Genomic DNA, 22,427 nt, shown 5'->3' with positions numbered 1-22,427 from the left:
TTAGAAACAGTTGCAGATTCTTATTCAAATATTTATGATTATGCTACCACGAATTTTTTTAAACAATACACCATTTTTTTTTTAGAATAATTGCTAAAAATCAGTGTTCTTTGTTCATTTTTGTACTAATGCAATTCATAGTAGGAACTAGGAAGTGAATTACACATGCATATAGCTATGTGACAAACTAAAAATTTTAATGGTCAAAATTACACATATCACTTTCGTAGGAAGTGACAGTCGCCATAATGTTGAATCAGCTATCTAGCATACGAAATCTCAATCACATGTAAAATCCTACAATATATATATATAATTGATTAATTGTCTTTTAGACGGCGTAGACTTGTCTGTCGGAATGGTCAAGAATAGACAACATCCCTTACGTAATGGATTACGTACATGATCCATCATCCATTCCTGAAGTAGACTTGGAGCCAAAGAAAGCTGTACACAACACTTATTGGTATAAAATTTGGGGAGACCACTACAATCACATATGGCCAATTAACCTATTTTATTCAATTATTCGCATTTCAACTTGCATCATCCTTAAACTATAATAATTTCCATTTCACGAGAGAAGAAAATACTGAGACGAAATTGTAGTTTTTGTCCGATAATTGTTTTTATTTTTGAAATGTTAAATCACTCTCTTTGGCATTGCTCATTAGGTCACTTTCAAGCCACATTTGTTACAGGTCATACTTCAATTTTCACGTAGAGCTATTGCTTTTTTGATGTTTAATAATTTACAATAAGCCAAATGTAAACAACCATATCGTAAAAGAGGGGAAGCAATAATAGTTACGTAACGTTTGAGAAATTATAAATGTTATTTAAATGGAGAAAATTAGTAATAAATTCGTTTAAACTAAACAACAAATTTATAGTTTTATTGTATTACTTACTAAAATTCATGTTTATACTGAGGGTGAATTTGACAAAACGGACACTAGTTGTATGAGTAGGCAAAGCCAAGTGGACCGGAGGATAAGAATGATGAAATGGAAGATGATGATGATAGTTGAACAAAAAATATTGAAAGGGTAGATGAGAAATTATTGTGTGGACCATAACAAAAAATACATTTTTAATATACTAAGGGTGTGTTTGGTTCGCACATGGGAATCGGAATCGGAATGAGTATCAAATACTTGGTAATGGTAATGGGTTTTGGTGAAAGTATTTAACATGTTTGGTAATGGGGTGGAATGAGAATGGTTACTAATAGTAGTGCTTGAAAATAAATAAGGGAATGAAACCCTTATTGTATTTGGGTATGAGTTTTTCAATTGATGGGGTATTGGAAACCCATAGTAGTGTTCTAAAAACCTATCAACCAAACAACAACAATCACTTTCATACCCATTCCTATGGGCAAAACCCACCAACCAAATACACCCTAAAAGTATATTATTTGTGTATTGAACAGACTCGAATTTTGGCCTGGGTTGTGCTGGGCTACCGCACAAGGCCTCAAATTTTAGAGAAGCCTCAAATTTTAGAAGCCCAATATTTCATTTTTACCTAGTTAGTTTAGAAATACAAACTAATCTTTAAGAATATTTTGATCAATATACAAATATAAATAATAACAACGAATATTATATAGTGCAATTGATGAAATGGGTTGTATCAATTATATTTTTTTATGTTATCCTTACTTGAATTCGAGTAAATAATTGTCCAGTTATCCGTGTAGTGCGCGTGCAATGCATGGATAATTTTTTTTATTATATATTTAGATAATAAAATTGTTGCTATTTCTTTAATCCTTTCAAAATTTGTTAAATATTCATTCGATCAAATACGTATCAATGCAGAACACTACTGAAATTTTTCGTATGAGCAGAAACAGACATGGGGGACCGTTTCTACATCAGAGATAAATGGTCTCCCCAAATCTGATTTTCCTTAGTTGATGTCCGATTAGAATAGTATAGATTAGAAAAAATTATGGTATTAGTTTTAAAGATTTTGATTTTGGTAGGGCCTTATTTATTTACTCGAACAGGGTCACAAAAATATAAAGACCGGCCTTAGTATTGAATGTACATTATTTGATAATATGGTCCACACAATAATAACTGAGGGTAAATTGAGTTACAAATTATTCTATGAATTGGTTCAAAATGTTCACAATTTACATACAAAATGTTCACAATTTATCTTTTAAAAATTTACAATATGAAGAATAGTATACATACATACACTTAAGACAAATTAAGATAGGTAAGTTGGCAAGATTCTTAAACATGTGGGACAAGGCATATCATCAAATATGTGAAAGAGTAATGGAGTATAGACAAATTACGCTAGTTTAATATAATAGGCCGGATTATCAAACATAGTAATCCAAACACGAAATTAAAGATAAATTTAAGTTAGATTGTGAGTAGACGGAAGAAAGAATATAGATGTTAGGCGAATTATCACATCGGTCTGTTACGTTAGGTTATATTTTATTTTGAGTATACATTTCAACTTCTTTAATTGCAACTCATGACTGTCAATTGTTGCAATCTTCATAATCTTGACATGTCATGTTCTAGTTTAAGGTTCGACTAAATTTTTGTTTAATAAAGCTAAATGTTATTATTATTATTATATTTCTCATAATCTTATTCATTGTAAGGTTTGAACTCAGGTATTTGCTGGCTAACACAGTCACACTCATATTTTCATCACTGGGCTATGCCCGGAGGCATAAATTAATAAATTATAATTATAATAGTATGGAAGTATGATATAATAAGATAAATTAATACCCAGGTAAATTGAACAAGAATGTGACATGGAATGATATGATGGGAAACATTATTTATTTATTGTTGAGGCCGGTATATATGGTGTGCCCTCTCGAGATGTGTAATGATATATACATACTGGAAATCTCAGCACGCAGGAATGTCTGTTCCATTCATCAAATTTGAGACGTGTATTTTTATATATCAACATTATTGATTGGCAATATTATAGTAATACAAGAAACTAGAAAAGCCACATAATGTTGGGTCACATCCAGTCTCAGTAATCCAGTATGCTACTCTCCAAAATCTCGAGTTTTTTGTGCAGATCCATATCATCATCATGTTTCTTATTTTTAATATATATATATATATATATATATATATATATATATATATATATATATATAAAGTGATGACTAAATTAACGAGTATAAGATTGTAAATACTAAATAGTTTGGGGAGGGTAAGTAACGTAGATTAAGGATGGGGAGATATGTGAAAATTAAAAATGAAGGATTAAATTGGATGTAACCATTAAAGTTAAATGAAAACTAGTATTAAAATGTATTAATTTACATTGTGACATTAATCTGCAAAGAAATATAATGAGGTAAATCAGTTTAGGTTGTCTATAACTGATCGACTCAAACCAAAAAAGTCAATATGTCATTCTAACTGGATATCAAATTTAGAAATTTGTAATTATTAAATCAATTATTGATCAATTTGATTGGAGTTGTCTTTTAATGATATTACTTTTGTTTTTTTTTTTTTTTTTGCTTTTATTTTTGTTTTTTTTTTTAATTTTTTTTTTTTTTTGTTACTTGAGATACCTGAAGTCACTATTTTGAGAGTGTGCATTAAATAAATCTTACTCTTGTAATAGTCCACAAACTACACATGAGAGGTAAATTGCACCAAGGATCCGCTTGAAAATACAAAACATGTTTTTAAACGTAATTTTTAGAAAATGAACTATTTTTCATTTGATCAAAATGAATATTTTCCGTTGACTTATTTTTCATTAATAACCAAATACTAAAAAATGTTAAAAATAATTTTCACATGCCATTTTTTAAATTTCTAAACCAGCACTAAGTAAATCATATAAACAAATAACCCTGTGAAAGGGAGTTATTATTAGTTTACTACACTATGCCACTATGGTAATGTTTCTAAGAAATGTACCCGCATAGGCAGCTCAATTGGTCATAGAGATAAAAATTGGAATGAATAACCAGGATCGAGTAAGTTACCATGATTTATATTTTTTCAGACGCTCTAAAAAGTGTCTTTTTAAGAAATGTTGGTATTGGACCCACTTTGATTTAAGTTAGTTCCGTTTTTAGATGTCCGATTAATCTTATTTACGAATAAACTTTGTTGGTATTCCCATATTTATATGAAATTATTTCGAGGTCCCATTTAATATTTTGTCTCTTAATTTATGGCTATCCAGTAGTCTATAAAACATTCACCATACATTTCCCAACCTTAATTTCAGTAGCTCTTCTCTTCCTTTTCTCCTTCTCTGTTTATTTGCTCCTGCCGGCTCTATCAAGAGCTAAGAAAATGTCTGGCAATGGCAGCATGGACGAAAATAAGGTGCCGTTATTAGACTACTCATCGGCCCAGGTCGTCGAAAATAACATTGAAGAAGAAGAAGAAGAGGAGAAGAAGTTTTTGGGGAGGTTTTGGGTGGAATCAAAGAAGCTATGGCAGATCGTGGGGCCGGCTATCTTCAGCCGTATAGCTTCGTACTCCATGTTCGTGATCACCCAAGCATTCGCCGGCCACCTGGGAGACCTGGAACTGGCGGCGATGTCGATCGCCAGCAACGTGATTCTGGGGTTCGACTTCGGGTTGATGCTGGGCATGGCTAGCGCCCTGGAGACGCTGTGCGGGCAAGCGTTCGGGGCGAAAAGGTATGACATGTTGGGGATATATCTGCAGCGGTCGTGGGTGGTTCTGTTTCTGTGCTGTGTGGTGATGCTGCCGTTGTTTTTCTTCGCGACGCCGGTGCTGAAGGCGCTGGGGCAGGCGGAGGACGTGTCGGAGCTGTCGGGGGTGGTGGTCATGGCGTTCTTGCCGCTGCACTTCTGCTTCGCGTTCCAGTTCCCGTTGCAGAGGTTCCTGCAGAGCCAGCTTAAGAACTCGGTGATTGCTTGGGCGAATTTTGTAGCTCTCATCGTGCATATTCTCCTCAGCTGGCTCATTGTTTACCGGTTCCAGCTCGGAATCATCGCCACCGCCTTGACCTTGAACTTCTCCTGGTTCGTCATCTTCTTTGGGCTGCTTGGCTACACCGTTTGCGGCGGCTGCCCCCTTACCTGGCCGGGCTTCTCCATGGAAGCTTTCACTGGCCTATGGGACTTCTTTAAACTCTCTGTTTCATCCGGAGTCATGCTATGGTATACTATTTTCCCCTCCCGCTTCAATTTCTATTTTTACCACTATGGGGTGTTCCATAATTCAATTACAATGAAATTAATAGAGGTGAAAAAAAGAAATTTTTTCCCTTGATTATTATTGTTATTATTAATTATTAATAGTGGACATTTTAGGTTAGACTCTAATAATTGCAGAAGTGGTCAACATTAAGCGGCCAATTTGAGTTTGGATCTGACTGGTTTGTTTTTTGTTTTTGTGTTGTGGCTTATTTTGACACGGAATGGATAACATACAGCTTGGAAAATTGGTACTACAGAATTTTGATAGTGATGACAGGAAATTTAGAGAATGCTAAAATTGCCGTTGATGCGTTGTCAATATGGTAAGAAACTAACTTGTGACTTGTCACATATTTAATTATTCCGATCCATCAACATATGATGATGAAGATGATATTTGCCAACTATATATGGTTTTGTTTTTACACTTTGCAGTATGAACATTAACGGCTGGGAACTGATGATTCCTCTTGGTTTCTTCGCTGGAACTGGGTATGTACCTGCTAATTAACCTACCTTTAATGCCACTTTAATTTCTTTCTTTAAGTCTAAACCACCTAGTATTTGTCTCACGAGAAAAGTCGTAGCTATTCCTTGATAGTTCATGTATAATCCCATAAGCTATACAAGAGAGGCATGTGTCACGAGATAAACTAATGAGACGATGACTGGTAGATGCTAGTTAGCTCTACAAGCTGTCGGTTCGGGGTGTGAACGTCTGGAGTGGATATTTTCACTTTTTGTCACAATAAAAAGAAATGAAAACTTGAGATTGGGTAAGTCGTAATTAATTGAAGACCTAGACAGGTTGTCTTGTTAGGTGGAGGGTACGGTACTAGAATTCAAATCCGAATTGAATTGAGATATTGAATACTTTCTTCCCCATGCATGATTCACATGGATATTTATGAATAATGGAGCAACAACATTAATTAGTAACATGTTATATTGTTACGATTGGAACGCAACATTATTTTGGTACTATTGTTTTGACTTGCATGGCATATATATATACGTACAGTGTTAGGGTAGCAAATGAGTTAGGAGCAGGGAATGGAAAAGGAGCAAAGTTCGCGGCATTTGTATCAGTGTCACACTCCATGATAATTGGTCTCTTCTTTTGGCTGCTAATCCTAACCTTCGACAACCAGCTTGCCCTAATTTTCTCCTCTAGTCAAATTGTTCTTGACGCCGTTCATGACCTCTCATTCCTCTTAGCATTCACCGTTCTTCTCAACAGCATTCAACCAATCCTATCAGGTATGTATATATATAATTTCATTTGACTCCTAGGATCGGAGGCTTGTTCGGAAATGCTGACATTAAAAAACATTGCAGGGGTGGCTGTTGGATCTGGGTGGCAAGCATATGTAGCATACATAAACCTTGGGTGCTACTATTTGGTTGGAGTCCCTCTTGGCATTATGATGGAATGGGTTTTCCACCAAGGTGTCAAGGTACCTACATAAGTTATTAGCAAATATTAAACCGATAGTGAAATTGTACGTTTATTAATTAATACTTAATACATGCGGATGGATACTGCAGGGGATATGGGCTGGGATGATCTTTGGTGGAACAGCAATGCAAACTATAATTTTGTGTATAATCACCATAAGATGTGATTGGGAAAAAGAGGTAATTGAAACCTTGATTTTGGATATGCTTTCAATGGCTTTTTTTTTTTTTTTTTTTTTTTTTTAATTTAAATTTTTGACAGTTTTGCTTATTTTGTATTGTATTGTTTTGTTTATACGTTGAAATGCAGGCTCAGAAGGCGAATACGCACATTAAGAAGTGGGAAAGCGTGAGTCACGGTGCCTCGTAGAAGTTTAGAATTTTCATTTGTTAATATAATATAATATATGATGGCGAAGATTTACTAATTTTGAGGAATTGATCTTTCATTTAATGGATTTTAATTTTCTATTAATTATAATGAGGGAATCAACTCCTCCCTAATTGCCAATCAACATCGTTCTGGTTCACGTCAAAAATTGGACTCTTGTTCAAGTTTGTCCTACAAGATAAATTACTTGACTATTATATACTCATGTTCAAAAATAAAAAATATAAATTTGGTTACCAATGACAAAAAATTAAGTCGAATGACCAAATATGATGATGTTTTAAAAATTGTGAGATAAAATGTGAAAAAGTAATACTCAAAGACTAAATGTTGAAATATAGTCCAATAGTTATAAGACAAAAAGTTTTTTAAAAAGAAAAAAAAATCCTCGTATACCAAATTAAAAGAGGCAAATTATATCATGCACCAGGGCGCACAATGCATTGTGTGCCCTGGCCAAAACGACGTCGTTTTGGTTATGGTTCAAATTGACCACTGAACGTAACATGAAAATGCAATTAGGCCACTGAACAAAAAAAAAAGATGCAATTAGACCACTAAACACCCAAAAACGTGCAATTAGGCCACTGAACAGTCCAAATGTATGCAATTTCACCGGATAGCAGGTTACCATCAATTTTAACAGGTTACCTGCTTACGTGGCGACTGAGTTGGCATTTTAAATAATTTTTAAATAAATTTTAATAATAATTTTTTTTAAAAAATTGAAAATAAATAAATAAATTAATTTTAAAAAAAAAATTAAATTTGTTTTAAATAATTTTTTTTTAAATTATTATTAAACTTTATTAAAAATGATTAAAAATGCCAACTCAGCTGCCACGTAAGCAGTTAACCTGCTAAAATTGATGGTAACCTGCTATCAGGTGAAATTGCATACATTTGGACTGTTCAGTGGCCTAATTGCACTTTTTTTTTTTCGTTTAGTGGCCTAATTGCATTTTCAAGTTACGTTCAGTGGCCATTTTGAACCTTATTCCTTTTTTTTTTTTTTTTTTTTTTTTTTTTTTTTTTTATATATATAGAAATTTCGTTTCTCGTTTTTACTGTTAACTTAAAAAAAAAAAAAAAAAAAACTCTGTTTCGAATGTATATAAACTCATAACATAATACACATAAACTCTTAACATAATATACATAAACTCATAACAAAATACATATAAACTCTTAATAGAATACACATAAACTCTTAATAGAATATACATATATTATTAACATAATACACATAAAATTTAAATAAAAAAACGACATCGTTTTGATCAGGACGCAAAATCTGGTGTACGATATAACGATTGATTAAAAGATACTTTTAACTTCCAACTTATTATTTTATATATATCATGTTACAATGAAGTTAATGGAGAAATTAGAAAGATGAGAAATATTTGTAAAATGTTGGTGATAATGAACCAAAATCGATTTAATATCGTAAAATAATATTTATATATACACAAACAAGTATATAAAATATTATTTGATATTTATCCGAAATATATATATATATATATATATATATATATATATATATATATATATATATATATATATATATATATATATATAAAACGGATCCAACGGTTATGTATATATATGTATATCTACGAAGAGATATACCAATATATATCAACCAAAAAGGAACAAATAATCCTCAGATTATAGGTCCAATCCAACGGCAAAACAAATATGGAGAACGGATTTTGCTTAGAAGCATAATCTAAAACCGAAAGAAGGAAAGATTGGCTCGTGTTTGGGTAGGGTTTTTTGCGTGAGTCAAGAGACCACTCTTTACTTAAAACCTTATTTGCCACGTCCAAAAAGTGCTAGGAGCGCCGTGGCCTAGGTTTCCCAGGATAAAACGCGCTACGGTTCGACGTTTGAGCACCCAAACGAACGAACCTGGCGAACTAGAGCAACAACCTTGAACACAGTTAGGCTTAAGAAGGGAGTAGAAGCAGAAGGTTTTGAAGCTTGAAAAACAAAATTCGTGTAGAGCTCTTGTACTTGTTCGTAATGTGTAAAGCTTCTACTTTCTACCCCTTCTTATATAGGGGAGGAGTACTTAATAGCATTTATCATGGCCTTAATTACACGTTGTGTAACATCTGAAACAGCAACCCCCATTAACAGAATTAAATTCACAATTCAAAACTGGAGTTAATGGACTGTTGGCCTTCAGCCTCACCAAATTTCGGCCCCAGGCCGAAAGTTTCAGCTTCGCCAAGTTTCGGCCCAAGGCCGAAACCATGGTTCAGTTCGGCCTCGATCTCGGTCTTGGCCGAACCCAAGATCGAAACTATCAGGTTTCGGCTTCCCAAGGCCGAAACCATGGTTCAGTTCGGCCTCGATCTCGGTCTTGGCCGAACCCAAGACCGAAACTATCAGGTTTCGGCCTCCCAAGGCCGAAACCATGGTTCAGTTCGGCCTCGATCTTGGTCTTGGCCGAACCCAAGTGGCTATTGTGTTAGAAAATATGATACCGAAAGTTGGCATAACTTAGCCCGCAAGGCCAGCCAATTTCCGGACGACATTCGTGCCCGTAGGTGGCGGCGCACACGAGCTCGGGCTTGAATAAAGCCTTTCCGAAGTCATCTCTATTTGGAATTTGATTTGCACCCCCCTCCCCCCCCACCCCTCGCGGGAGAGAGCCTCTATGCTACACAATTCTACAAGCTCTAAAAAAAGCTCTTGTATAAAAGGGGGGGTGAAATCCTCTTTCCAAATCAATGTGGGACAAAGCTCACTTTTCCCTTACATTTTTCCAACTCAATGGGTCTACTTTGAGAATCAATATCTCATTCACCCATTATCCGTTTTGAGCGTACAATATATCAATCTCTTCGTCTCACTACGAAGAATCCGAATCCACTTTGACCCGACCCAAATCGGAAGTGGACCCCACCGATAATTGTACCACAAAATAGCCACTTAAAGGCCATTTTAATGCTATTTTTCCAACAATCCCCCACATGAATGAAAAATTGATTTTCGGGGTATTTTGAAATCGGAAACAACTGTGTTCAAACGGTCGATCCCTGCATAGGATAGGTAGGGAGTCACTATACCCTTTGAACCTTCCCTTGTGAAGATATATTTACTCCACTGGCTGTACGGTAGAACGCGATGTCTTTGAACCGACTGCCATTTGTGTAGACGATGACATATCTCACACAGGAACCTTCCAACCATGCTCTGTTCTCATGAGTGTGCCCATTTTGGTCGTGGGTCAACGTTCCTGGTTCTGCGAGAGTTTCTAAAGAATTGTGCCCAACAATTCTCCTTTGAAGCGACCCTCACTTCTCTCTTACATAGGTGATTCTTTCTCGAGTATCCCGCATACTCACATATGTCAACCGACATTCGAATCATTAAAGCATCAACGTGCTAGCCTCGTGCGGGAGTCACTGTTTCTAACGAGGAGTGGTAGGGAGTCCGAGACCCCCACAGTGACACGCTCCGTTCCATAATTTAGTTGTCCCATTGAACCTAGGTGTCAGCTAGGTTGGGTATCCACTATAGAACTTTTAGTTCAAGGGCTTTAGACCCATTCCTCGTTCCAACTTCTCCACAACCATTTTCTTACCCTCGGGTTAGCGAGTTAGCGGCCGCTACGTTATCTTTTGACATCACGTAGTCAATAGAGATAACCCTCGTTGTTAGAAATTGTTTAATGGTATTATGTCTACGACTTATAAGTCTAGACTTACCATTCCACATCTAACTCTGTAGTTAACCAATTTTGGCTTGACTATCGCAATGCACGCAAATTGGAGGTACGAGTTTACCACTAGGAACATTCCCGAAAAAATGGCATAGCCATTCGGCCTACTCGTTCGCGACACGAGTGTAAGGCTCTCAGCTTTGATCCCGTCGGATCTTAGCTATCACAAATTCATTTCTAGAATTTCCATCCAACCGACTGCACTTGCCTACGTAAAGACGTAGCCTTTGATGGATTTATCATCCTTTGATATCCTGTTAACGTGCTATACTTTCCAAGTACAGCTAGATATCTACACGTAGTGCAGTCCAAAGTCACGAGTATACCTCAAGTATCTCATAACTCTCACTATTGCCTTCTAGTGCGCATCACTAGGGTTGCTCAGATGTCTACCAAGTTCGTTAACCGCAAAGGCAATATCTGGCTTAGTATAACCCATTTGATACAATTAAACTACCAATAATCTGAATGTATTCTCCACGAGAATTACAATCTCCATGATCATTGGCTAGTTGTACGTTAGTATCTAACGGTGTCCAAGCTACTTGATTATCACCCTTGAAAGGATTCAATCAACTCGTTTGAGATTGGCATAACACGAGACCATACGGTCTTCTCACGATTTTAATCTCGAAGATTAAATCTGCCAGACTCACACCTCTCATGTCAAATCTCAAATTTAACATGTTCATGGTAGAATTGATCATTTGATCGTTACTACCCACGTTGAGTTTATCGTGTATAAACAAACAGTGATATCACCGTCTATCGTATGCAATACGTAGACCCACTAGTCACTTTTATTTATACTAAACATGTTGGTCATCAATGCATGATCAGAACTTCACATGCCAAACACTAAGGCAATTGTTTCGAACAATACGATGATCTCACCAATTACACACTTTCTTTCCATAGCGCGGAACCACAAAACCCTCGGGTTGTTCCATGTCTATTAAGAAAGCGATACATCCATTTCGATAAACTTCCAAGTCTCACTAAACGACTTTGGCAAGTATCATTCTAATGGATTACATTCTCATCGCAAGAGAATATATATATATCGAAGTAACCGTGGCACTCGCATTACATGTAATCTACAATTACAAGTCCGGCCATTTTACTTCAATATAACCAACCGGTTTTATCTTCCGACTAGTGATCCACTTAGGATCCCGAGGTTTTACAACCTGGAGGAAGAACAATCAGTTCCAAGTATGATTCTTTAAGATAGAATCCACTTCACTCTCGGTAGCCTCTCTCGGGTTGGTCCACCTGTAGAAGTCACCACTTCTACATACGTTCGAGGCTCATTTTCTAACAACCATGTCAGAAAATCCGGATTATTTTCTAGTAAACAAGTTAGATTGTGCGCATCACACTCTAATATGTATGTCAGAAAATCTGGACCAAAGGATTTTTCAATCCTAGCTCTCTTGCTACGTCTAACTTTGAGCTCGGGTTCTCTTCCATACCCTTCAACCATAGCTACGCCGAAAGTTCCTTTCAACGTGCTAGGTCTTTTATTGATCCTTCACAAAATTACATCTTCCAAGAACGATGAATTTCTTGAATCAATCTTTCGTGTTCTTATGTACATCCAAACTCTTGGACTCGTGTACTAAGAACCAATATACACATTTGGCAAGACACCCCCACATTTCAGGCATTAGTAGGACAACTTCCTACGTACCCACAATTCGTAAAAATTTCATGCGGGTAACCTTATTTAAAAGGTACTTACTTGTCCAAAGTATCGTCTCACCCCATGTACCTTGAGGTAGACCCGAACTTATCAACGTCTTGATATTTATGTTCGACAACAACGTTCGATTGAGGTGAATAGCATGTCGTACGCTCGAGTACGATACCAATGCTTTCGTAGAAATCACCAATAGGTGTTTCATATTCACTACATCGATCGTTCGTACCGCATTAATCCTCAATTAATTTGGTTTTTTTTTTCTCTTTTTATTCTTTAAAGAATAAACATGTGTTACACGCTAACACATCTCGTAGGTGCTAACAGATTAGCCCTCACGAATCCATTCGGTTTTGACCAAAAGGCCACAAACCCGAATCAGTGCTTCCAAAATTGAAGCACGAATCAGTGCTTAGTATTGAAGCACGAAACATGCTACACAAAGCACGAATCATTGTTGTCAAACTAACGCACCGATTCCAAAGCAATCTCTATTGCTTTAAATTATAAACTCATAGCAACATTCGGTTGCTTAATTTATAATTCCAGTGCTACCTAGCACAAGGATTAGTAGTTAATTACACAATTAACCAAACCTCCTTTCGTGCTAGTCACATAGCACTTTTTACCACGCTAAATTTAATTAGCCACATACGAAAGGTTTAAGCTAAGTAGATTAGCATTAAGACCAATCATAATCTAGCACCTTTATTGCTTTTACCAAAGCACCAAATGCTTAAGTTTCCAACACATAAAGGTGCAGCCACCAAGTGGCCGAAAGTGCTTAATTAAGCACTCTACCTAGTGCTTAATAGCACTATTGCAGTGTTCTAATTTGCACTTCAAAGTGCCAAATTAAATTGCACTTTCCATTAGTGCTACAAAAGCACTATTCACCAAAACACAATTTGTCTCAAATTAAATATACTAGTATAATTTGGAATTTTTGATCAAGTTAATTATCACACAATTAACGAGAACAAATCAACCAAATTTTCCGACTAGTTGAATCAAGCTTACATAATCGTTCTCAGAATATTAATTAAAATATTCAACAATTGAGCTGTTACGCTCACGATTATATAGCTATCCCAATTTTTGACAAATTGATCATTGAAATCCTTATCGTTCTACATGAACCAGGACCGCAGTCCTTTTACGGGATTTCAAACATGTAACACGCTTGTTACATTTCGTTCCGACCGTTAAGTCATTTTAGCATTTTCCACATAATGCTACGTGATGCACTACGCACCCGTATTGAATCATTTCATACATTCAACATTATTTCATCAAATAATTCGTATGTACTATGATTCAATAGCCCAATGGAACAATTCATTTTTTATTCAACAATAAAAAAATGTATCACAAGGATACTACAACATTTATTTAACAAATAAATAAATAGGAAAAATTACATTGGAAACACATTTCCTTATTCCTATCTCGTAGTAATCCTTCAAACCCGTGTGCCTTGTTCCATTCTCAACCGTCCACTCCACAAAGGGTGGTCCATAGCGCACATCGGGGGTACCTCGGTTGTGAACTCGTCCAACCATCCACATGTTTTAAACATAGCGAAGTTGTCCTCAACCTTCTCACCAGGATGACGGTTCGCTTCATAGTGGCATTTCTCCTTCTTCTCGTAATCTTCTTGAAAGCTAAGCTTCCGCTTGAGTTTCTTTCGATTACGGTTGAAGTCATTGGTAACACTACCATAGTCCTCAGACCATGTAGTGATTACACCATCATAGGATCCTTCGTGGCTTTTAGCCGATCCACTAGGCAACACAATAGGTACCAATTGTGTGCCATTAGCCACAAGTCTACCGGATCGTGAACCAAAGTTCTCCGGAGCACCATCGTGTGTCTTTGCAACTCCCATGGAAATATCATTTCCAACGTTGCTGCCATCAACTGGCATCACAGAATGTGCAACATCGTTGCCGTTCTGACCATTTGAATGTGCACCTCCGGCAACATTCACGGATCCAATACTCTTGGAATCCATCGATTTGTTCATTATCAAAATAAAATAAGGTTTTAAGATTGTTGGTGATAATGAACCAAAATCGATTTAATATCGTAAAATAATATTTATATATACACACACAAGTATATAAAATATTATTTGATATTTATCCGAAATATATATATTCCCACAAATATATATATATATATATATATATATATATATATATATATATATATATATATATATAAAACGGATCCAACGGTTATGTATATATATGTATATCTACGAAGAGATATATCAATATATATCAACCAAAAAGGAACAAATGATCCTCAGATTATAGGTCCAATCCAACGGCAAAACAAATATGGAGAACGGATTTTGCTTAGAAGCATAATCCAAAACCGAAAGAAGGAAAGATTGGCTCGTGTTTGGGTAGGGTTTTTTGCGTGAGTCAAGAGACCACTCTTTTCTTAAAACCTTATTTGCCACCTCCCAAAAGTGCTAGGAGCGTCGTGGCCTAGGTTTCCCAGGATAAAACGCGCTACGGTTCGACGTTTGAGCACCCAAACGAACGAACCCGGCGAACTAGAGCAACAGCCTTGAACACAGTTAGGCTTAAAAATGTAGTAGAAGCAGAAGGTTTTGAAGCTTGAAAAACAAAATTCGTGTAGAGCTCTTGTACTTGTTCGTAATGTGTAAAGCTTCTACCTTCTACCCCTTCTTATATAGGGGAGGAGTACTTAATAGCATTTATCATGGCCTTAATTACACGTTGTGTAACATCTGAAACAGCAACCCCCATTAACAGAATTAAATTCACAATTCAAAACTGGAGTTAATGGACTGTTGGCCTTCAGCCTCACCAAATTTCGGCCCCAGGCCGAACGAAAGTTGACATAGCTTAGCCCGCAAGGCCAGCCAATTTCCGGACGACATTCGTGGCCGTAGGTGCCGGCGCACACGAGCTTAGGCTTGAATCAAGCCTTTCCGAAGTCATCTCCATTTGGAATTTGATTTGCACCCCTGCCCCCCCCCCCCCTCGCGCGCGCGCGAGAGAGAGCCTCTATGCTACACAATTCTACAAGCTCTAAAAAAGCTCTTGTATAAAAGGGGGGTGAAATCCTCTTTCCAAATCAATGTTGGACAAAGCTCACTTTTCCCTTACATTTTTCCAACTCAATGGGTCTACTTTGAGAATCAATATCTCATTCACCCATTATCCGTTTTGAGCGTACAATATATCAATCTCTTCGTCTCACTACGAAGAATCCGAATCCACTTTGACCCGACCCAAATTGGAAGTGGACCCCACCGATAATTGTACCACAAAATAGCCCCTTAAAGGTCATTTTAATGCTATTTTTCCAACATAAAATAGTATAAAAATGTTTGTGATTAAATAATATATATTTGACTCCTACAAATTTTAAAAAACCACTTTATATACAATGTTTGATGTTGAATTATTTTGGGAAGCGAAGTTAGAAATTTTTTTCAATGAGGGCAAAAATTTAAAACAAATGATGTTTTCTATTTGAATCATTTTATCACAATGATTATGTTTCATATTTTGTTATCAATATTTTTTATAAAATTTTGATATAATTTATTTTTCGTTCATATTTAACAATATTTTGTGGCAAATTATGCTGTGGAACTGTACCCACCTTGCAAGGTGGACACAGTTCCACAATGGTGAAAATGCCGTTCTAATTTTTTTAAAAAAATTATTTTTCACTTGCCGTTAACGGCGTTTCTCTCTTCGCAATCGCACAGTTTAGAAATTATGAATCTATTGTATTTAAATTATGAATCTACAGTATTAGGTTTGTAAACATGTGATAGAATTATATGTTCATAATTTTATAAATATATGTTCATAATTATAGAGCTATATGTTCATAATTTTTGATGATTATATTTCCAATTGTTGAATTTTGTATTCACAAATCACATAACTATATGTTCATAATTTGATAACTATAGAGTTTAGAAATTATGATGTTTAATTTCAACCCACATTTGTTACAGGTCATACTTTAATTCACATAGATCTATTGCTTTTTGATGTTATTTACAATAAGCCAAATGTAAACCACCATATCTTGTTTATTAATACAAGAGTGGAAGCAATAATAGTTACATGACGTTTGAGAATTATAAATGTTATTTAACTGGAGAAAATTAGTAATAAATTCGTTTAAAGTAAACAAATTCAAAGTTTCATTGTATTAGTATTACTTATTAAAATTCATTCTACCAAAAGGTTGAACTCCAATCCTAAGGGCTCCCACGCTCCGGCCCGACTGAGCATCTGGAAGCAACTTACTAAAATTCATGTTTATAGGGTGAATTTTGACAAAACGGACACTAGTTGTATGAGTAGGCAAAGCCAAGTGCACCGGAGGATAAGAATGATGAAATGGAAGATGGTGATGATAGTTGAACAAGCAGTCTAAGGGTAGATGACAAATTATTGTGTGGACCATAACTTATAATACATTGTTTGTGTATTAAATGTTCAGTATTTGATAATATGGTACACACAACTGTGTGGACCATGGTTCACACAATAATGATTGAGGGTAGAATGAGTCACAAATTATTGTATGGACCCGAGTCCAAATGTTTATAATTTACATACTAAATGTTTCACAATTTACCTTTTAAAAATTCACAATTGGTATACTAAGAACGCACAATGTTAACATATATGTAATTTATTACATTGTTTTGTATTCGCAAGTTCCTTTCAAATATTGCAATCACACAATATTAACATATTAGGATTTGATGACCATGTATTGTATTCACAAATTCCCTTCTACAGTTGTTATGTGTTTTTACTTAGAAACACAATTTATATTCTAGAAGTTCACAATTCCAATACTAAAAATACACAATTTATACGTGAGTTAGGACCATGGTCTACCTTGCAAGGTGGACCCTAGTCCATGGTATAACAACTCAGATTGAGTAGAGCTGCCAAAAGTCACTAAGTGCGAGCTTAGGACCAATACTTGGAACTATCGGTGATTTTTGGGAACTGATTGGGTTGATCGGATCCATATGTATCCTTACATTTTCAGAGAAGATTGTTATTACACCGATACCGACTCTGTTGTTCTTGTCGGTCCTATTCCGGATGAAGTACTCTCTTCCACTGTGCTGGCCCCCGTCTCCACTGGATCTGTTCTCGTGAGTATTCTTAAAAAAGGAACCTTTCCTCTCCCCGGTCATTTCGGCTGTGAAAGCGTGTTTATCTCTATAAGAACGATGCGTTCCGAGGTGTGAAGTGGGAGAGAAGGGATGTGATAATTGGGATTTTGAATAAGAGGACCCTAATGAACTTACAAGTACTGCTAAGTAAAGTTTCATATGATAGATCTATAGATTTACATATTTGACCATTGAAACCCTAAGTTGTTAACAATGTAATATATGTTTGTTATTAATTAAAAAGGACTTAGTAGTCAAAGAACCATAAAAATAATTAAGGGTCCAAATATACAAAAATCGAAAGGGATCGGAGATTCTACATTTTAAAAATAGAAATCATTGAAGCTAAAGGCCAAATGCATGATTTTTTCTGAATACTTATTTTGTAGTGCTAATTAAAAGTCCAGTTAAATGCATCCATCAATAATGAGCACAGAATAGTATAAGTTGGTAAACTGTAATCCTCAAACACGAGAATATGAAGAATAGTATACATACATATATACAGTTTAGACAGATTAAGATAGGTAAGTAGGAAGATTCTTAAACACCTGGGACAAGGCATATTATCAAATTGGTGATGAAAGAGTAATCCAAACTCTCTTCGGACAACGCTTGTTTAATATAATAGGCCGGATTATCAAACATAGTAATCCAAACAGGAAATTAAAGATAAATTTAGGTTAGGTTGTTGATGAAAACTCAATGCATTGCTTGTGTAAAATTAGACAGCTCAATAGAAGAGAAAACTGAGATGAATTGAAGATGAGTTCTAAGGTCTGAAAAGTACAACTAAGAACTGGAAGCACAGCTTCCTTATATCCAAAGAGCTAACTCGTTTGGTTCGCGGAAAATATTTTAAGGAAAGTGGAATTGAAATTTCATGGAAAAACAATTACTCAGATCCATATCATCATGTTTTGTATTTTTAAATAGTTCATATGAGAGGTAAATTGCAGTAAATAAATCTTACTCTTGTATGCAAGAGAGGTAATAGTCTACAAAGAGTGTACATTAAATAAAGGGAAAATGGCACTTTTTCCCGCTGTGTTATATGCTTATAGTACTTTTTCCCCCTGAGTTATTCATGCATTCACATTTGTCCCCTCAATTATTATAAAAGTGGTGGTTTTTCCCCCTGATAATATTAAATGGACATTTCTACCCTTAAAACAAATATTTTATTTTTTTCTCTTCTTCACCAAATTATTACTTATACGTAGGGATGACCACGGTTCGGTTCGAACTGAACCAAACACTATAGCAATCAAATTAAAAAATTTCGATTATGATTCATAACATAACCCAATATTTGGGTTTCCGTTTATTAAAATCGTGAACTGGAAAAACATGGATCCTGAATCGTGAACCGGAGGTTCAAATCGGAACAACTACTAGCAATAGCTTAAATTAGAATTATAATATTTGCAAATAGTGTATGTTTTTTCCCGCATTTATATTGACTCTCACATATAAGTATATATAATCGCGATTTGAGTTTTATTTTGAACCGTCGGTTCACGATTTTGGATCCAATTTGAACGGTTGGTTCAAACTTTCTTTTAAAATTTTATTTTTTTATTTTTAAAATATTCTGAATTTAACACTTAATGTATTTTATTTTTTCAAATCGTGGTTATAATTTGTTGGAGAAGAAAAATAAATGAAATATTTATTTTAAGGGTAAATATGTCCATTTAATATATCAGGGGGAAAAACTGCCACTTAAATAATTTAGGAGAAAAAAGTGCTATAAGTATACAAAGGGGGAAAAAAGTGTCATTTTCCCTTAAATAAATCTTACTTTTGTAATAGTTCACAAATTACATATGAGAGGTAAATTGCACTAAGGGCTCACTTGAAAATACAAAACATGTTTTTAAACATAATTTTTAGAAAATGAACTGTTTTTTATTTGATCGAAATGAATATTTTTCGTTGGCTTATTTTTCATTAATAACGAAATACTAAAAAATTTAAAAATAATTTTCAATTGTCATTTTTTGAATTTCTAAACCAGCACTAAGTAAACCATAAAAACAACCCTCTGAAAGGGAGTTATTATTAGTTTACTACAATATGCCACATAGTGTTATGCTGTGCAACCGTGTGCACCATGCAAGGTGTACATGAAATTGGATCCATAATTTTTATACTATAGATCCATAATTTCTAATTAAACTGTAGATCCATAGTTTCTATACTATAGATTCATAATTTTATATTATAGATTAATAATTTCTAAACTATATAGTTATCAAATTATAAACATATAGTTCAGTGATTTGTGAATACAAAGTTCAACAATTGAAAATATGAACATTAAAAATTATGAACTCATAGAGTTTTGTAATTGTGAATACAAAGTTCAATAATTATGAATCTATAATATAGAAATTATGAATCTAATTTCGTATGCACCATTGCACAACATAATTATTGTAATGTTTTTAAGAGGGTAATTAATGTTGGTATTGGACCACTTTGATTTAAGTTAGTTCCGTTTTTAGATGTCCGATTAATCATATTTAGGAATAAAATTTGTTGGTATTTCCCATATGTGCTTGAAATTATTTCGAGGTACCATTTAATATTTTGTCTCTTTCTTTTTTTTTTTTTTTTTGAAACAATATTTTGTCTTTGTCTCTTAATTATTCACCATACATTTCTGTTGCAATAGGAGCTACATGAACGAAGCTTTTGGAGAGAAGAGAGAAAAAGAAAAAATGCAAAGTATTATTATGTGAAAGGATGATGTGTTGCAGAGCTTTACACCACGGTTATAAGACTAATAACTGAAAAGCAACAAACATTAAGAAGATTACAATTCTACCCTCCTAATTATTTTTTATCCTCCAAACAATTTCCCAACCTTATTATTTGCTCCTGCCGGTTCGATCAAGAGCTAAGAAAATGTCTGGCAATGGCAGCATGGACGAAAATAAGGTGCCGTTATTAGACTATTCATCGGCCCAGGTCGTCCAAAATAACAGTGAAGAAGAAGAAGAAGAAGAGGAAAAGAAGTTTTAGGGGAGGTTTTGGGTTGAATCAAAGAAGCTATGGCAGATCGTGGGGCCGGCTATCTTGGGCCGTATTGCTTCGTACTCCATGTTCGTGATCACCGAAGCATTCGCCGGTCACCTGGGAGACCTCGAACTGGCGGCCATGTCTATCGCCTGCAACGTGATTCTGGGGTTCGACTTGGGGCTGATGCTGGGCATGGCTAGCGCGCTGGAGACGCTGTGTGGGCAAGCGTTCGGGGCAAAAAGGTATGACATGTTGGGGATATATCTGCAGCGGTCGTGGGTGGTTCTGTTTCTGTGCAGTGCAGTGTGGTGATGCTGCCGTTGTTTTTCTTCGCGACGCCGGTGCTGAAGGCGCTTAAGCTGGCTCTGATCTGCAGGAATCTCTGAAGAACTCGATGATTGCTTAAGAACGCTTAAGATGACTCAGCCTGTTGAAGTACAGCGAGAAATGACAAAAGGAAAGAGGAATGAAAATGCTTATCACACGTATATTATTGTTAAGACTTATTAGAAAGTGACGCCTTACCAGTCACCATATATATCGACAACAGTGCTGCATTTTTATCTCATTTTTCTAATTTCATCAAAGCTTCCAACGATCAATGAATATGATTTTTTAAAGAAAAATTGTAATTTATGTCTATCACTTTTAGGCCAATTATATATATCACATCTTAATTTTATGTGGTATAATGTTGTCCTTTGAATTGTTTGAATTTGTGTATATATTGTCCATTCCTGACAACATTTATAACGAGAATGAGCAACATATACATACACTTTAAGACAATCATCGAGTTCTTAAGCTGGCTCTGCAGGAATCTCTGAAGAACTCGATGATTGCTTAAGAACGCGAAGAAAAAGCACAGAAACAGAACCACCCACGACCGCTGCAGATATATCCCCAACATGTCATACCTTTTCGCCCCGAACGCTTGCCCACACAGCGTCTCCAGCGCGCTAGCCATGCCCAGCATCAGCCCGAATTGAAGTCGAACCCCAGAATCACGTTGCAGGCGATAGACATGGCCGCCAGTTCGAGGTCTCCCAGGTGGCCGGCGAATGCTTGGGTGATCACGAACATGGAGTACGAAGCAATACGGCCCAAGATAGCCGGCCCCACAATCTGCCATAGCTTCTTTGATTCAACCCAAAACCTCCCCAAAAACTTCTTTTCCTCTTCTTCTTCTTCTTCTTCACTGTTATTCATGGAGTACTGAATGTTACGTTTTATAGACTGGATAGCCATAAATTAAGAGACAAAGACAAAATATTGTTTCAAACAAAAAAAAGAAGAGACAAAATATTAAATGGGACCTCGAAATAATTTCAAGCAAATATGGGAAATACCTAAGAAGACAAAATAAGATTAATCGGACATCTGGTGCCAAAAAGATTAATTGGACATCTAAAAACGGAAATAACGTTAATCAAAGTGGGTCCAATACCTAGGGGTGGGCACTTTGGTTCAGCTGCCTTTGTTTTTTTTTTTTTTTTTTTTTTTTTTTTTTTTTTTTTTTGTGGCTTCAGAGATGTCACCGAACTGTTTAGGAAATAGTAATTAAACCATCGAACTCAAATAACCTCCAAATAAGTCACTGAATATGGAAAGAAAGAGTAATTAACATTTTTAACAGGTTGACTTCCAATTTTTGCTGACTGGATTGTTACATATTTATTTAATTTAATTTATTATTATTATTATTAT

The 22,427-nt window shown here is 35.4% G+C and overlaps 1 protein-coding gene and 1 long non-coding RNA gene across 3 annotated transcripts in view; one reads left to right on the top strand and one right to left on the bottom strand.

The window, feature by feature from the left end:
• The first annotated feature begins 4,222 nt into the window (after window positions 1–4,222).
• The window catches only part of LOC109180455 (protein DETOXIFICATION 27), a 29,123-nt gene continuing 10,918 nt past the window's right edge, over window positions 4,223–22,427 (top strand). The window contains exons 1-7 of one of the 2 annotated variants that reach the window (XM_019330052.1): window positions 4,225–5,164; window positions 5,440–5,526; window positions 5,639–5,695; window positions 6,225–6,463; window positions 6,542–6,660; window positions 6,752–6,841; window positions 6,972–7,115. In XM_019330052.1, coding sequence (XP_019185597.1) covers window positions 4,326–5,164; window positions 5,440–5,526; window positions 5,639–5,695; window positions 6,225–6,463; window positions 6,542–6,660; window positions 6,752–6,841; window positions 6,972–7,031 — 1,491 coding nt within the window. In that variant the 5' untranslated portion in view covers window positions 4,225–4,325 and the 3' untranslated portion in view covers window positions 7,032–7,115. Of the gene's footprint in view, window positions 5,165–5,439; window positions 5,527–5,638; window positions 5,696–6,224; window positions 6,464–6,541; window positions 6,661–6,751; window positions 6,842–6,971; window positions 7,116–22,427 lie in introns of those variants that run through there. The other variant, XM_019330053.1, reaches the window with a different exon arrangement.
• On the bottom strand, window positions 14,127–21,210 carry LOC109180458. Its single transcript, XR_002054077.1, has 3 exons — window positions 20,566–21,210; window positions 18,293–18,295; window positions 14,127–14,138 (listed from the first exon to the last, which is right to left on the bottom strand). It is a non-coding gene; the product is annotated as an uncharacterized LOC109180458 (long non-coding RNA).

Source organism: Ipomoea nil, unplaced genomic scaffold, assembly GCF_001879475.1.
Source record: "Ipomoea nil cultivar Tokyo-kokei standard unplaced genomic scaffold, Asagao_1.1 scaffold1026, whole genome shotgun sequence".
Classification (NCBI taxonomy): domain Eukaryota; kingdom Viridiplantae; phylum Streptophyta; class Magnoliopsida; order Solanales; family Convolvulaceae; genus Ipomoea; species Ipomoea nil.
Note: the sequence above shows the minus strand (reverse complement) of the source record. Positions and strands in the feature narration are given on the sequence as shown.